The 18,251-nt window shown below is 39.9% G+C and overlaps 2 protein-coding genes across 4 annotated transcripts in view; one reads left to right on the top strand and one right to left on the bottom strand.

Annotated features, from left to right (window-relative positions):
• Positions 1-1,019: 1,019 nt before the first annotated feature.
• Positions 1,020-13,303, top strand: LOC134743676 (uncharacterized). Its single transcript, XM_063677271.1, has 14 exons — positions 1,020-1,322; positions 2,279-2,458; positions 2,903-3,086; positions 3,613-3,762; positions 4,915-5,111; positions 5,786-5,996; positions 7,767-7,885; positions 8,768-8,881; positions 9,363-9,554; positions 9,838-9,951; positions 10,131-10,234; positions 11,860-11,995; positions 12,332-12,476; positions 13,085-13,303. Exons 1-14 carry the CDS (start codon positions 1,122-1,124, stop codon positions 13,279-13,281), a joined length of 2,244 nt encoding a protein of 747 aa, XP_063533341.1. The 5' UTR covers positions 1,020-1,121; the 3' UTR covers positions 13,282-13,303.
• Positions 13,304-14,722: 1,419 nt separating this feature from the next.
• The window catches only part of LOC134743733 (phosphatidylinositol 4-kinase beta), an 80,898-nt gene continuing 77,369 nt past the window's right edge, over positions 14,723-18,251 (bottom strand). For all 3 annotated transcript variants that reach the window (XM_063677356.1, XM_063677358.1, XM_063677357.1), the window contains one exon: positions 14,723-18,113. In XM_063677356.1, the coding sequence (XP_063533426.1) occupies positions 17,932-18,113 (182 nt within the window). In that variant the 3' untranslated portion in view covers positions 14,723-17,931. The remainder of the gene's footprint in view (positions 18,114-18,251) is intronic.

Genomic DNA, 18,251 nt, shown 5'->3' with positions numbered 1-18,251 from the left:
TTTTACAGAATGCTGATTGAAAAAAGAAATACCTAAATTTCTACCTAAGCAAATACCTAGGATGACACAAAATATTATTTTTAGGTTTAGTATATGGTCTGGAAACTATATATAAAAAATAAGCAACATTAATATTCTTATAACCTCAGAAGTTATTGGTACAGGTCTATACTGGACTCCGGCCGAGTGCCGCTGGCATAATAATAATAATCAAAATTATTCACACTATAAAAGGCAGCGCGCTTCTTGCGTCCTTACATACAGGGCGCCTGGGACGCTCCTTCACACTAAAAGGTCGTGCGAAGCCCGACATTCAGCGCGCTTCGCGCGCTCTAGCATACAGGGCGCCGCGTCGCCCTTCACCCTAGGAGGTCGGGCGAAGCCCGATATTCAGCGCGCTGTGCGCGCTCTAGCATACAGGGCGCCTGTGGCGCCCTTCACACTGAGAGGTCGGACAAAGCCCGACATTCAGCGCGCTCTGCGCGCTCTTACATACAGGGCGCCTGTGGCGCCATTCACACTAGAAGGTCGGGCGAAGCCCGACATTCAGCGCGCAAAGCGCGCTCTAGCATACAGGGCGCCTGTGGCGCCCTTCACACTGAGAGGTCGGGCAAAGCCCGACATTCAGCGCGCTCCCTCACACTAAAAGGTCGGGCGAAGCCCGACATTCAGCGCGCCTCGCGCGCTCCACGCGCTCTTGTTAGAGCCTGCGGCGCCCTTCACACTAAAAGTTCGATCGAAACCCGACATTCAGCGCTCTAACATACATGGCGCCGTTGTAAATTTGCCGCCTTTTTCTACTGACAAGATTTGCTTGACCAACTAAACATTCCACCACTCTTCTCTTTCGCTCACATTCTATAAGTGGAATGCTTGGGATATTTTGGTTTTACGTACGCATGAAACGGAACGTCCCTGTACAAAAAAAAAAAAAAAATGTCATTCGATGGTCATTCCATTCTATTGGCAAGTCATTTCATTCGGGACAGGGTTGTCATTGTCAATTTGTCATTTGTCAACATCATTGTCATTGTCAGACGAAAACAGTCACACGTGTGTTTATAGTTAAGTTTCAGGAAAATATATAATATAATGTTAAAACGATTTACTAAACACCAAAAATGCTAAAGCCTAAAGAAAAACTTGACGATCTGCCGGGCTTCGAAGTACCAACAGATGAAACGGCACCAGAGAATGAATCGCAAAGCAATAAAAAGAAAAAGAAGGGCTCTGGGGGTTTCCAGTCGATGGGGCTAAGTTTTCCAGTCCTCAAAGGTATTACCAAGCGAGGCTATAAGCAGCCGACACCTATACAGCGTAAGGTAAGCTGCTAGTAAAATTATCCAAACATAACCTCAAAAGAATTGCATGATTTTGTTACATATTTCTTAATCTAAATATTATTCATTTGAATAAAATGTCACAACTGTTTTGCGCCTATACACTCCACATGTACTGAAAAAAATTATTAATTAATCAAAGTTTATTTTTAATTACAGTTTCAATAAAGTCACACAGCAAGAATCAAGATCTTACTAGTGAACTGAAACTATTCAAGGATAGGTATTTACGAGTCTGAGTAGCCTGTCACACTAGTCTTGCTTTTGCATTTGCATTGTCAATTATATAGGATATCATTCCAGCACAAATTGAATGCTAATTTGTGATTATACCATAAGTCAAGGCTCATCCCAAAGCTAGTCTACCAGTGCTAAGATAAGAAGGGTTATAAATTGTGTACAGATAAATAAATATAAATATTATAGGGACATTCTTACACAAATTGGCTAAGTCCCACGGTAAGCTCAAGAAGGCTTGTGTTGTGGGTACTCAGACAACGATATATATAATACTTATACAAATACTTAAATACATAGAAAACATCCATGACTCAGGAACAAATATCTGCATGTGTTCATCACACAAATAAATGACCTTACCGGGATTCGAACCCAGGACCATCGGCTTCACAGGCAGGGTCACTACCCACTAGGCCAGACCGGTCGTCAGAATATATATAGATATATTATCAATATCACTATCAATAATCACAATGAACAATAATATGTTTATTCAAAATGTATTTAAATATTAACATAAGAAGGGTTCTCCTACCTTTTTAACTCAAAGGCCACAGATAATAAGCCTTTGCGGGCCTGACTTTATGGAATTTGGCTCTTTTCATGGGCCAGGTAGTAGGTCATGGTTTGGCAACCCCTGAAGCGTTGTTTACTTTTAAATCACAACTTTAAGTTTTCACCCAGTCATCCTTTTGCAGACAATTCCCCTAGCGTTACAAAACAAAGATGTGGTGGCCATGGCCCGGACGGGGTCTGGCAAGACTGCTTGCTTCGTGTTGCCAATACTGGACAAGCTCGTGGCACCAACCAACAAGCCCATGCCAGGGAAGAACTTCAGAGCTCTCATTCTGTCACCTACCAGGGAGTTAGCTTTACAGGTAAGGTGTGAACCTATTTTTACATTATTTAGTAACAAATAATTATTTAAATTCTTTATTAATTTAATTTATAGATAGACATTTCTGTATCGTTAAAAATAAATCAATCAATGAATAATTGATTAACTAGTTTAAATTTGATTTTATTTATTTATCTTTCTATATGTGCACAGCATTCCATGGTATTAAAGAAAAAACAATTGTCTATAAACATTTATTTACATGTCATAGGTTCATGAGCACCTGGTGTGAGTTGTAAGGCGCAAGCAGCACCTTACTTTTCTTCTTTGTAGTGTGCGCAAACTGTATATTCTAATTTATTTACAATTTTTCTTTCTTGTGGTAACCTCATGGCTGAGGGACAAGGCGAGTGTGGACACTCTTCACCAGTGCTCTCCAGGCCGCTCTGTCTACACTTACAATTGTGTTTATTTACAATTGCAGACTCTGAAATTTGTCCGAGAACTAGGCAAATTCACAGGCTTATCTTCTGCTGCTATTCTCGGGGGAGAGTCTATTGAGCAGCAATTCAGTGTGATGTCAGGAAAGGCCCCTGATATTGTGGTGGCTACTCCTGGAAGATTCCTTCACATTTGCATAGAAATGAACTTAAAATTGGACAATATAAGTGAGTTTGTTTTTTACTTGTAAAAATATTCTTATTAGTCCGTCAATAATTGCTACTATTGCTAGTAACACTGATCTTAGGCAAATGGCTACCACTCATGGTATGAGGGTACAACAATTGACTTGCATCCAAACTTACAACCTTACCAAATTACAAATATCAAAATACGCAAGCTATAGTAATAATGGTACAAAATACGATTTTACGATAAAAAGAACGCCTATATGACCCCAATTCTTTGTAATCATATTGCAGAATCTATAACTTGTCTATGACTATTGCGAGGCCAATATCGTACACGACAATCAAAATAAAGTGTGAAGACTGCAACATGCAACACTAGAGCCTATACAGGCGAGTGAAATGGCTGGCCTAATAATTTACAAGTATACATTTTTGCCCTACAATCGTGTATGGTAGTCTATGATAAGATAAGATATTTCTTTATTGTACATTGTACGTTGTATTTGTTTGTATTGTATTTTTGTATTGTATGATGTTTAAAGGTACGTATGTATGTTTACAGAAGTAATAGTGTTTGATGAGGCGGACAGGCTGTTTGAACTGGGCTTCGGCGAGCAACTGCGGGAGATAGTAGCTCGCCTGCCTTCTGGCCGGCAAACCCTGCTCTTCTCAGCCACCCTGCCCAAGATGCTGGTCGAGTTTGCCCGTGCAGGCAAGTAATTACTTAATTACTTAGACGACCGGTCTGGTCTAGTGGGTAGTGACCCTGCCTACGAAGCCGATGGTCCCGGGTTCGAATCCCAGTAAGGGCATTTATTAGTGTGATGAACACAGATATTTGTTCCTCCTGAGTCATGGGTGTTTTCTATGTATATAAGTATGTATTTATCTATATACGTATGTATATCGTCGCCTAGTACCCATAGTACAAGCTTTGCTTAGTTTGGGGCTAGGTCGATCAGTGTAAGATTGTCCTCATTTGTTTATGTTTTTTTATTTAATTATTATATATATTATATTATATTGTTTAATACACTAGCAGCTAAAAGCTGATGTGTGTATATCACTGCACTTGTTTTTTTTTAAACTATTAATGTTCATTTTGTTAGTTGTTTTAAGTGTTTGTCAAGTCTGTTTTTAAAAGTGTTCACTGAAGAAGCACATATCACTGCCTCGGGTAATTTATTCCACTCGCGTATGACGCGGTTTGATAGAAAGTGCTTCCTAGGATTGCTTGTACTGGGAACTCGAATAATCTATAAGCTTTAATTATAAAATTTTACTATTTATCTTTTTTATTACCTTTCTACATCTAGATTTAATGAAGATGTTTAGTGTCTATAGTGACTTTGGCGCGTTTTATGATTATCTTCAAATTTTCTCTTGACTAGTCTGAGTTTTGAGAACTCGCACATTTATCAAAATGCTCAAAACTTATTGCTATTGCTACACGCATTGTCAAGGATTTGTTTTAGAGTAGTGCTTGTTGCAACAATCTTTTCAATAAATTATAATTTGATAATTGATTGTTGTTCGCCAATTTAAGAACTTAACAAGCTTTTGACACCTCAACGAATAAACTCAAGAACAAAACAGGTCAATTTACATACCTATAAAAATCAACTATGAAATGAAATTTATTGATGTATGTTGAGAATGGGTTACGTAGTAAGTATTAGTCTCACCAAACTACCTTATCAGGCGTACAATACATTTCAGGACGACACACACAATCACATAATATCGATTTAAAATAATTATAATTAATTTAGATAAATAAATGTCATATAGTTTAAATTTTGAAATTGGCCTTGAGTTTACGTTCACCAACATAAAACTTATTCCAAGTTCCTTATATGACCAGGCCTATCCGACCCGGTGCTAATCCGTCTGGACGTGGACTGGAAACTACCATCAACCCTATGGCTGGGCTGGATCTACGTCCGCGCAGAACTGAAGACGGCCGCGCTACTGCTGCTACTGGAGCGCGTGCTGACGGACACCACGCCGCAGGCCGTCGTGTTCGCCGCCACCAAGCACCACGTCGAGTACCTACACATGGTGAGTATGCTAGGTCTAACTGAAGACATTACATACTATTATTATAGACGTGGACTGGAAGCTGCCATTAACGTTATGGCTGGGCTGGATCTACGTCCGCGCTGAACTAAAGACGGCCGCCCTACTGCTATAGGAGCGCGTGCTGACGGACACCACGCCGCAAGCCGTCGTGTTCGCCGCGACCAAGCACCACGTCGATATATCTGATGGCGACTGTACCTGCACATGGTGAGATCTAACTAGACCACGGACTACACAGACGTTACGAAGCATTTACGAAGAGCGTCAAGTTACACATATAGGTGTGTTCAGCTTGTGAAAAGTTACGCTGCGAGCAAGCACCACGTCGAGTACTTGAACATGGTCAGTACGTTAGGTCTGGTCTAACTGAAGAGCTTCTGACGGACGGACACTACAGATTATGTTTCCTTTATTTATTTATTTGTCTTCCTTAGGTTAGGAATTTATAATATTATTAATAACCGGGCCTCCTTTGGCGCAGGTACAGTCAAGGGCATAAAGATATATACATTCCCAAAGTTTCAAAAATATGTGTAGGTACGCTCTTACACCATAGACAATAAAGTCGTGTTCACATATTTATGAGCCATTTGTCTGGATCGATATTTTCGCCTTCGACTGTACCTTATACATTTTTTATTTTTTTATCCCAGATCCTCCAGAAAGCCGGGATCTCCTCAACGTACGCGTACTCCGGGCTGGACCCGTCGGCGCGCAAGATCGCGCTCGGCCGCTTCACCAACAACAAGTGTTCCGTGCTCATCGTAACGGATGTCGCAGCGAGAGGGTTGGATCTGCCGGCGTTGGACACAGTGATCAATTATAACTTCCCGGCTACACCTAAGCTATTCGTGCACAGAGTCGGTGAGTACTTGCAATATATATCCTATGATCCTTTCACAACGTCACTGGGTAGCATAGGTAATATACGCGCTTGGCGGGCCAACAACATAATATATCTTTCGTATCATAGTTACAGACGTAGCAGCGAGAGGGTTAGGTTAGGTTTAGACACAGTAACTTCCCGGCTAACTTAAGCCTAAGAGTACAGAGTAGCTAGGAAGGTAGGTAGTTTATTCTTGCAGTATCCTATATCAACGTCACTCAGGTATCACATACACTCAGCGTCAAATACTTTGTAGCAACCAAAGTAGTCAAATAGTTCGGTACACCATACTAAATATATGGTGTACCGAACTATTTGGCCACTACAGTCATTTATACAATATATGTTATTTGGCTGCTACAGAGTATTTGACGCTGAGTGTACAACAAGTGCTCTGTCCTTAGGCCAGGATTACACTTGTAAGTTTTACTTACGTAAGTAGGGACAAAGCTATTTGCTAGAATGAGATAACGATATTCATATCTCATTCTGTAGTATAGCTGTGTCCCTACTTACGTAAGTAAAACTTACAAGTGTAATCCTGGCCTTATTGGCACAGACGTCGCGGCGACAGGGTTGTATTTGCCACCGTTGAAAAGTTTATCAAATACTGTTGTATAAAGTAGCATACATCATTGTATTTTTATTTTACGGTATTTTATTTATAAATATAACAAATAAATAAATATTATGTTGCAAGGACATTCTTACACAAATTTACTGAGTCCCACGGTAAGCTCAAGAAAGCTTGTGTTGTGGGTATTCAGACAACGATATATATAATATAGAAATATATTAATACATAGAAAACATCCATGACTCAGGAATAAATGTTTGTGCTCATCACGCAAATAAATACCCTTACCGGGATTCGAACCCAGGACCATCGTCTTCATAGGTAGGCTCACCCTAGGCCACCACTAGGCCAGACCGGTCGTTATATTTATAAAAGTTTCAAAAAGAAAATAAAACAAACGGACGATCACATTTTATTGTCGACAGTTAAGATTAAAGGGGACGGCCGCTTCTCCATACAAACGTAGTCCCCAGTCTCCTCGCTGGATCTTGACATTACGAAAAATATTTTTACATAATTGGATGTATATTAACAATAGCTATTAAATTAAATTAAATTAAATAATCATTTATTTCAGCATGGCCCATAGAAGTGTTAGTAACAAAAAAACTTAAATACTAATGTTAAACAGTACAATGAATTAAAACCTACTATGCAAATCAATATACTTAGAGCTAGGACTAGAACAATACAATACCGGGTGAGCCGTACACTTTTACATTACATAAAACATTTACTATTACATTAAAATGCCAATGCTATGCCCCTACGTTTGACTTTTTTAGATTTTTTTCATAATGGTAAAAATTAGGAGCGAAAAACTGTTTTTTTTTTTTAAATAACAATAATTAAAAAATCATTGCTGTTGTACAACAAATTGTGTCAAAATATTTTCAATTTTCGAGAGGAAAATGAGGACTACGTTTGAACGAAAGGCGATTTCGTGCGGGTCCTCGTCTTTCATCTTAAGCCAGACCGGATGCGTAAACAGCTTCTACAAATTGAGAATCTATTAAATTTGTTGGAGCTGGAGACAGATGTACTGCATGCACTGGCCGCCCTTTTGACGACATGGTGTAAATGCCATTAATGTCAAATTGACAAAGAGTTGATAGTTAATGAGAGGTCGTCAGGAGGTTAGTTGAATGTAAAGGTAACATGATGTACCCAGGTCGCAGCGCCCGCGCCGGGCGCTCGGGCCGCGCGTGGTCGCTGGTGGCGGCGGGCGACGTGGCGCACCTGCTCGACCTGCAGCTCTTCCTCGCTGCTGACCTCCAGTGTCCCACCCAGGTACAATACCTACACGTTACATGTTGTCTGGGACGCCCAGCGCCCAGCCGACCATAGGCGGGCTGTCGACGAATGCAACAAGCGGCATTCATTCTGCCCAATTAGCTCTATGCATGAATTATTTTTATTTTTGTAATCATAATTTATATCGTTTGAACACCGCAAAAAATAAAAATACTTTTGTAAACTTTCACATTATTTTATTAAAAAACATTTAAAATGTTGAAAAATTTTGAGCGGTTGAAACGCTCATAATTTTTGGCGCGAATTCGACAGACCGTGATGACGTCACACGTTGGACGGTCCAACTGAAGTTTGCCACTGATGACACTTATGTTATGTCATTATGTGAACTAATCTGTCTAACGCGTGACGTCACTTGATGTTTCGCGCGTTTCGCTCACTACTCTCACTAGCTTTTGGCGGGCAAGTTTTTGTACTTTTTATTTATTATTTTAAGCAATTAAAGATAATTTAATAACGGAAATGTATTTGTAACATGATATAACGGTAACAAACATCCGAATAAAAAATATTTCGTTCAAATATAAAGTTCATGCATGAGGCTAATTATCTACAGTTGGGGCTGCAGGTTACTGTCCCAACCTCAAATGCCCCGAGCAGGTAAGCTGCGTCTACTCTTAGAGATTAAATAAACTGCGTTTCTCTAAAGAAATCTTACGTGTTCTTGTGACACACTTTTAGTTGTAGGCGCAATCGCAAGTGTTATGTTGGGCGCGCGAAATTTAAAGATTGTTTATTTATAATGCAACTATGCTTATATAACGATTTCAAACAAACCGTACTTGCTTTGCTGTCAATACATTTTGTGTATATGAAAATTGTACAATATACATGTTAAAATGCAGTCAATGTTCCTAGGTATCCGAGTCTGGTCTGGCGTGTCCGAGCGGCGTGTGGGGCTGCATGCCCGCCAGCGCCCTGGAGATGCGGCACCAGGACGTCATGGCCTGGGAGAGGAACTACAACGAGATCGTACGTACAAATGCCACTCATAATAGTCAGAATTTCATGAGTTGTGTGTGTCATAGATCGGACAAAGTTCCTTAGGACAGTTAATAGGAATAGAGTTGTGCAATTCTCGAAAACATTCTCGTTCGAAAACATTCGTTTTGTATGAGAAACATTCCCGCTCGAAAATATTTCCCATAGTAAATGGATAATGTTCTCGAGAACGACACAACTCTAATAGAAAATATTTAGATGTAACCATTTAAATTTTTCAACGTGGTTCTAGAAAAAATTGTTATGTACTAAAATTGACAAGCACCCGTACAATCCCCGTTATGCCGCTAATCGAAGAGATTCTGTCACTCCGGGTGAAGTAATTCCATTCGGGGTAATGCGTGGCCATTCAGAATGAAATACTATTGTTTACTCTGGTTATGTGGAAGTTCCTCTATAGAGAAATTATTATGGTAACTTACACTTGGTACCTTTTTTAACTTATATTCAGGAAGACGCAGCTCGCGTGATGGGTCGCGGCTGGCAGCAGTACATGAAGTGGCGCGAGTCCGCCTCCGCCGACGCCAACAAGCGTGCTAAAGCAACTACCCCTCCTACTCTAACACACCCGGCCTTGCTAGACGAGGGACAGAGAGCCGTGCTCGATCTAGCGGCGCAGATCAAGAACTACACACCTAAAGGGGTATGTTACATTATAGACTGACCTAACTTACACCTAAAGGGCCAAGTTAGATTGTCACTGATAGACCAACAAGGCCAAGGCAACTACACCACTCACGCTTACACACGGCACTGTTAGACGAAGGACAGAGGGCCCATAAAGGTTGTTTGCCACCATCATAGCATAAAAGAAACATTTATAGCTCAGTAAACCAGACATTTAAGTTGATTTTAGAACATATCATGTTGTTAAAACTTACGTACGCAGACAGTATTTAAGTTTATTTTAACCTAATTCGTTTTAGACTATCCTCGAATTGGGCGTGAAACATGATTCTCCGATGAATGTAGCCATGAAGACCATGAAAAAGAAACACGGCAAATTGGTGCAGCGCGTGCGCGAGAACAAAAAACTGCAGGTGAATATATACCTTCTTACGCAGATGTGTACTAACATAGCATTCATTTGAATCATGTCATTTATAGTGAAAGACAGGACGGTACAGGTTTTCAAAATCCATGGGTGCGCGAAACGAAGGCATCCAGAGTTCTACTATGCTTTAATTAAACATGAAACTAAACTTAAAATAACTTTCAGGCTGAAGGAATCTTGAGCACAGAGGGCAAATCAAAGAAGAAGGAAGTGGTACGAGACGAGAATTACATACCGCACCAAGCCAGCGACCAAGTTACTGAAGTCGGGTATGTACATAATTCCACATGATTTCTAAGGGCCCCAACTGCCCTAACTGAATGAAATTATATGCGTTTAAAATAGATTTTCTCAAAAATGGACTGCAAAGTCGACGTTGCCAGTTAAAAAGTAGGTCGCGAAGTGCGTAGTTTATGGTCAGTCAAAAAATTAAAAAGTTAAAAACATTGCAGTCTCGATTTCGGGACTGCAATTTTGCATACAAATTCAATTATTTGTCGAGTTCCAAACTTTTTGAAAGTTGAAGTGGCCATATCAAATGAAGGCATAGGTCCATTATATTTGTGTTTAATGCGCCATTTTGGAGAAAAGCACTATATGTGACTCGGCTGGAAGGCTACTTGCTGGCTTCGGATTCAATTAAACGGACTTCCAAGGACGTCCGTTTAAAACGAATCCTCAGCCAGCAAGTAGCTACTTCCGAGCCTCGACAATAATGTACTATTATATGTCGAGATTTATCCTCCCAAGTTCCAGATGACTACATACATTGCTAGGTGCAAGTTGTAAATTTTTCTTATTTCCATTTTGATCAGCAGCCGTAGCACAGTCGCATTTTTATCACCTGTCACGTTCTAACAAGTATGTAAGTGCAATAGTGACAGGCGTTAAAAATGGAACCATGCTGCCACCGCAGGACTTTACAATGGTTTTAATTGTTCTATTAAAATCTAGCCCAGTCTCTGTAAGGCCAGGATTACACTTGTAAGTTTTACTTACGTAAGTAGGGACAAAGCTATTTGCTAAAATTAGATAACAATATTCATATCTCATTCTGTAGTATATCTGTGTCCCTACTTACGTAAGTAAAACTTACAAGTGTAATCCTGGCCTAAAATTAAATATTTTATAGTCCCGTTACTTTGGAAGTTAAATGATGAACTTACTCATATGGATACAATTTTATAGGTCATAGCAGATTATTAGCTTTTATACAAATTGGAGGCAAATTCAATACACTAATTGTGTCGTTTTCAAGCAAAAGGTACCCCATTGACGCTTGCCATAAGGACGCTCTGCCAGGTTATTCATAATTTCGTATGAAGATACAAGCAAATTTCGTCCTTGTGGTAAGCGACAGTGGTACCTTTTGCTTGAAAACGTCACAATTGGGTTGGCAACTGTCAAAGGTTTGCATAGATGGCGCCATCATAGCTTTCTATGAGATTTGGCTTATAGGGCTGGCATCCAGGCCATAAAATTCCATTAAAAATTTTTTTTATTATGCTAAGGATTGACAGGGAAGCTATGCTGGCGCCATCTGTTAAATACTTCGACCGGCCAACCCCATTGATCTTTCCACGTACGAGACAAGCAGACGATGACGTATTATACACGGTGGCTAAAAAATAAGTGCATTCCCGTTGCCAGGGAGGTTTTGGGATTATACTGAGCAACTTTTACTATGGGACCAACCCCGAAATCGCGAAAAAAATATTTCTGTTTTATACATTTTGGCTGGTCCATTTTCTTTGAAAGGGTAATTTTTTACGATTTCGTGTTTGGTCCCATAGTAAAAGTTACTCAGTAAAATCCCATAACTTCCCTGGCCACGGGAATGCACTTATTATTAGCCACCCTGTATATACTCAGTCACCAATCACTATGTGTGCAGTATGGCGGTGAACTTCAACTCGGGCGCCGCGTCCGCCTCGCTGGACATGGGCGCCGACAGCGGCGAGGCGGCGCGCGCGCACCACAACCACATGCGCTGGGACCGCAAGCGCAAGAAGATGGTGCACGCAGACCCGGTTAGTCATTCACCAATCACGAACACTTCATTTCTGTTTTAGCGATTCATTTTTAGGGTTCCGTAACCAAAGGGTAAAACGGGACCCTATTACTAAGTCTCCGCTGTCAGTCTGCTGTATCTCATGAACCGTGATAGTTAGACAGTTTAAATTTTCAGATGATGTATTTCTGTTGCCGCTATAACGACATACTAAAAACAGAATAAAATAAATATTTAAGTGAGGCTCCCGTAACAAACGTGACTTTTTTGCCGTTTTTTTGCGTAATGGTACCGAACCCTTTGTGCGCGAGTCCGACTCGCACTTAGCCGGTTTTTTAACTGATCTTTTTCATAGGACGGAGGCCGCAAAATGATCCGAACTGAAAGCGGCGGTCGAGTGCCGGCATCCTTCCGCAGCGGCCGCTACGAAGAATGGCGGAAACGAAACGCGCAGGATCAGGATGACGACGAGGACACTAACGCCAACAGGAAGAGGCCTGGTAAGTAATACAGGTTGCCTCTAAAGGGGCCCACTGACTATTACTCCGCCGGACGATATTGGCCTGTCAGTTAGAAGAAAATTTTGACAGTGCCGAACAACTGACAGGCTGACAAGGGGCAAGAGGCGGGCAAGGCGAGCCACGGATCAAGGTCATTCATACATTGCGCTTGATTTCGACCCACTTGCGACCCTTCCGCTTTCATTGTCAATGTTTTTTTATTAGTCAATCATGGTAAAACTAGCACTAAGATTTCGCCCGATGCCGGATGTGTTCTTGAGAACGCCAGCGCATGTTAATTTCTATCAAAATCCCTGTACCGCATACATTGAAGGTAGTTTTAATGACATTCATTGAGTATAAAAGTTCCACCAACATATTCAATTCAAAGCCGTCATGTGTTCGACTGCCAAAACTGCCAGGGTTCTGTTAAAAATAAAAAACAATTGCTGCATTTCGGGATCCAAACGGAACGCAATATTATCACCAAGTTTGGAGTGCCGTTCTTTTTTACGAAAGACGATAAATTTAACCTTTTAATAGTGTCATCTATAGGCGAATCGAGAAAATTTAAAAATCCTTAACCCGATCTCTCAATTTGTTTCCAGTGTCCGAGTTCCGTCCCCACTGGGTGAAGCACAACGAAGCCATAGCCAATAAGAAGGCCACAGCGTCGTCCAAAGAGTTCCGCGACAAGACGCAGATCGTCAAGGACCGCATCCGCAAGGAGAAGATCCAACAGAAACTCAAGCACAAGCTCGGCAACAAGGGCAAGGGGAAGGGCAAGGGGAAGAAGAGGAAATGAGATCAATATATTATATATAAAAGTGAAAGTTTTTGATTTTCGTTCCCCGACTTTTCGTTGGTGAAAATGAGCGATTGACTTGGGTTTCTTATGCGAGCTTCTTTCCACCAATTTAGTTGAAGAAATATAATTTGCGTTTTACTAATGTGTCGTAGAAAGTTTTTTTACATATTTTTGTATTGCATAATGTTACTTAGCAAAAATGTCGATTGGCAGAATTACCTTTCGCATAGTATTATTTTGCATACAATCACTTCACAGTTTTATAATCCAGAACCATATTTAGGCATACTGATGTTATGATGTTCAATAGTCTTTTAAACGAATATTGATTTCGCGGATAAATCATCATCATCATAACTCTTAAGAGCCTGGCTCTTGTCGGTGGAGTAACCGCCACTCCGTTCTTCTTTCTGCCGCTGTTTTAAGCTCCTGATAGGTCACTACGTTGATTTTCTCTTTGGCTTGGTCCAAAAACGCACGTCTCGGTCTTCCTCTGCCTCTCCTTTTTTCTATTCTTCCTTCTATTATAGACTGTATGTAAGTATCGTGCCGTACCTGATACGGCAGATAAATGTATTGCATATTTAGGTGGCATACAGTTGTCAAGTCGAGTCTTCGTCTACGTGGAATGATGTTAATGATTGATCAAAACTACCCTTTGTCCTTCTACGGGTCTCAAACTATCTGCATATTTTCCAAATTCCATCTAAATCACTAACGGTTTAAGCGTGAAGAGGTAACAGGCAGACGGACAGTTATAATGGAATTGCTGTTTGCTAGTTTTTAAAGTGCGTTTATACGGTAAAATAATCAGTAACTATAAAGTCCGTCGGGTAAAAAAAATATGAAATTAATTTCATAATCTAATAACAGGTATTTTTGTTATGCTCTAATGCTGGGGACGGCTAACGGGAAACGCCGTTGATTATCGCGATAATCCCAGTGTTTCCCGTTAGTCCGTTAGTGTGGCCCCGGCATAACCTAATCTATTTTTCTTGCAATTGTTTGTTTTGTGTCAGCCGTTCGTTTTTTATAGGAGGCCGCAGTTCCAACCTAACATAACCTTATTTTCTGGCAGTTCTTACTTAACCCACTTTTCTGCTAGCAGAAAAAATCATCATGCCATAATAAGAGTATGCTGCAGGTGCAGGATGATTATGGTACATAAAATTATGCTAAACTAAAGTCGGCAAAAGTCATCATCTGCTAAGTTTCTGCGATACATGTTATGCGAAGTGTATTTCTGACAAACAATATTATGCCAGATGAGATGAACCCACCAAACCAAACCACCAAACTTTTATGCGGAATAAGTGCAAATTATATTTAGTACCCTTTTTACTCGGAAATTACCGTTTCAAAAAACGCAGTGGTAACTCGTCTATAAAATATGAAAATAGGTTTAACGGGAAACAACATTATAATAAAAAACTAAATTAAAAATCGTGATATATATTTTAAAAAATTAAGATAATCATTATAGTACTTAAAATTATCTGTACACTGATAAATAAATTGGAATTAATTTAGACGAAAAATACTAATATTGGACTTTGGATGTTATGTTTCTTAACTGGAATAGGTAATTGTTATCATTTTTGAATCATCAAGCAAATACTATTCTATTTACAGTTCAATTTATCTAGAAAAAGAATATAATGAGACTATATTAAGAGTAAAATATTAAAGGTACATATAAGCTATCTACAGGTTCAATATCTCAACAGCGACAAAACTCGCGCAAAAATACAATTCGACACATAACCGTACTCACAGTCCAGATTGTTTCACAAAAATATAACTATCAATCGACGAATCCGTAGGAAAAACAATAATTTTACACAGTACATAAAATGTACATTATATTTAGGCGTTTAGTTTTTTTTTGATATGTAAAATACCCATTTTTCCTCCGTATTCTACAAATGTATGTTCCGTTTTATCTAAAACGATCAAAAGGCGAAAGTACACTCCAAACACAATTATTTGGGAGGTTTAATTGAAGTCATTGATATAACTCAATACAAACTTGGTTTTTCTATATCAAACACTACCTTATAATAACTACATAAGGTACATTTTGATATCTGAAAGCCACGTTTTATTCCTGAAGTCTGGCGATGTTTGAATTATACAAATGGCCCTTTGAATTGCTATGTTATATGTTAATTCTATTACAATAGGAAAGTTAAGAGAATATCAGGGAAATCGTGAATATATCGAAAAATATCAGCATCTCTTTCCTGCTCAGTAATAATTTGGCAACATTCTCCTTCCACATTATCCTAAGCTTATTTACGAAACAATCCCAACATAATTCAATCACGTACGAACGGAAAAACTAAATTAATTGTTAACATCAATTTTCAAACATGTCGTCTGTGTAACAAAGTTATGCGTATTTTATCCCTTTAGTTATGATACAGAAGGCTATCTAGCGCACCGCGGCTCGCGACAACATCTAACAACAACCGTCCTTACAACGGGAATCATAACATTACATAAATCTGCATGCTGCCACAATTTTATATCTACTCGTCCAATTTCAGTGATGCTATCTAATTTATCAACAATATTCCAATACACACCATGCGTCCATCCGCGAATGCTTTGGCTTTCCTATTTAGAACCTGCGTTTATCCATAAATTCATCGTACACAATTAATTTCAATATACACCGTTAAAACTTATACAAGGATAAGAAACCTAAACCTAAACCGCTTCATGCTCGAACATCAGTCTTCTCATTGCGAAAATTATCATAATTTTGTTACTATATACAGAGGGTGTCCGAAAGTGAGGAATAGGTGCGGCCCCGGTCGGTCGGACGCTACACTACGGCTACGGACGGGCGCCGGGGGGCCGCTGAGCAAACAAATAACTAACAGATTCAGAGAACGACTGACACCTGGATGTGGGCCTCGCGCAGACCTAGAGGGAGGCGAACGAACATAATTTATCATTTTGAATGGCTAAACGATACCTAAACAACTAAAACGCTTATGTTTAGAAAACTTAAATATTTTTAACATCAAAGCATCTAAAAATAACGAACAAATAAATCAAAGTAAAAAAAATTCTAACTTGATACCGCTGCGATGCGCCACATACTGATATGTCCCTGATTTTAGTTTTGTTGTATTTTGATCCTTGTGTGTAATGTGTAATATAGTATGGTTCAATTTGCAAGTTATCTGTTCTCCTCTACTCTGTAGGTCTGCGCCGGCCCTATGGCACTAACTACAGAGCCGCACGCGGCTCGAAACGTCGAACATCTTCGACGGACTCGTCAATACGTTCGAAAACAACGCAGTACCTTAACACGTTCACTGTCCCCGTACAAAATGATATGACAAAGTCACACGTCCAACTGTGCTTTCACTTTAAAGTTGTGAACTCATAGTGGAAGGCACAGACTCCTGAAAAAAAGTTTGTTGATCCCACCCTGTTGGGGCACCCGGACAGGGAACGTGTTAAGTAACCAGTCAATAATATGTATACGTATTTATACTCCTTTCCATGGCTTAAGTACACCTGAATCCATATTTATGACTATTTAATTACTGCGTTCCTCGTCAGAGCAGAATGGCCTTCTCGTAAATCTCTGCGAAGATGTAACTTAATAATATTTCCTACATCGGAACATTCTGTCTTTTACTAATCAAATTGGGATATAAATTAAGTCCAAATATTTTAAACCATGGATTAAACTAGACTGTTATAATCTATTTTGTTTATAACTCAGTTAAGTCGGATAATATTGACTTGTTACATTGAAAGTAGCTTGAAAAACGTTAGAAAAATCTAAACCAATTTTAAAACTAAGTGAATAAATGTATGATATTCGATGGAATGGAAGCTAGCGTCAATTTCGCATTCAATAATAAATCCTTTATATCTATCTACATCACTCAGATATTTTGTCAGAGTCCAAATATACATTGAATATAGCCGGATTACAATTTGAAAGGATAGAAGTGTTGTTAAACATGAACATGTATTTAGTTTTTATTACTTTAATGTAAATAAGGCCATATGATATACTGCTTATAAGTTTGATTTCTTTTGGGCTCTGCGCTCGTGTGTAAAAATGTACTTAAATTTACTTGTAGGTACATATAACAAAAGCTGAACAGGTTACATAGATAATTTTACAATATTTAGTCATTAAATTTTTATGCAATCTCTATTAGACATTCCTTTCAAATTGTAACTTTTTATTGTCAATACCGTCGATACCACGAAAAGTTTCACTCGGGATTCTGCTATTTTCAAGGCAAGATTTTCTTTTCGACACTACTACAAATTCGTGACGATTAGAGTTGTGCCGTTTTCGAGAACGCTCTCCGTTTACTATGGGAAATATTCTCGAGCGAGAACGTTCCCCATACAAAACGGAGAACGGCACAACTCTATTCGTGACACGGATCGAACGAAATCTTGCGACTCCGGTCAACACGTCCGAAAATCATACGACAGCGAATACCTACGTCACGTGAACTCACACGAATTCATCCGATGGTTACAACCGCGAGCCTCGAATCGGCCTTCTTATTCTTATCGCTCGAATATGCAAGCGCGATATAGAGGCGTATATGGAAATGTCCGTGTTCGCGGTAGACCCTCACTGCAGATTAATGAGTGTTATTAGAGTATCCCGTTGGTGTAGTACTGGTAGTTGTCGTAGAGGCGGGTGGAGAGCGAGTGCAGCGCGTCGCGCACGAGGCGGTCCACGAGCGCCTGCAGCTGCGGCTCGGTGCGGCCGAGGTGGAAGCGCGCGCGGAACCCCGGCACCGCCGCGCTGCTGCGCAGGCACGCCAGCTGCCCGCCTGCCCACAAACAATACTTATTGTAACGTCGAAACCATGCATGCCGAACACCATTCATGAGGGCAACGCGCAACGCACGGGTAATCCTATAGTTAGGTTAGGTTTGTTTTATGGCAATCGTGAAAAGTTACGCGTTTC

Source organism: Cydia strobilella, chromosome 8 (assembly GCF_947568885.1).
Source record: "Cydia strobilella chromosome 8, ilCydStro3.1, whole genome shotgun sequence".
NCBI lineage: Eukaryota > Metazoa > Arthropoda > Insecta > Lepidoptera > Tortricidae > Cydia > Cydia strobilella.
Note: the sequence above shows the minus strand (reverse complement) of the source record. Positions and strands in the feature narration are given on the sequence as shown.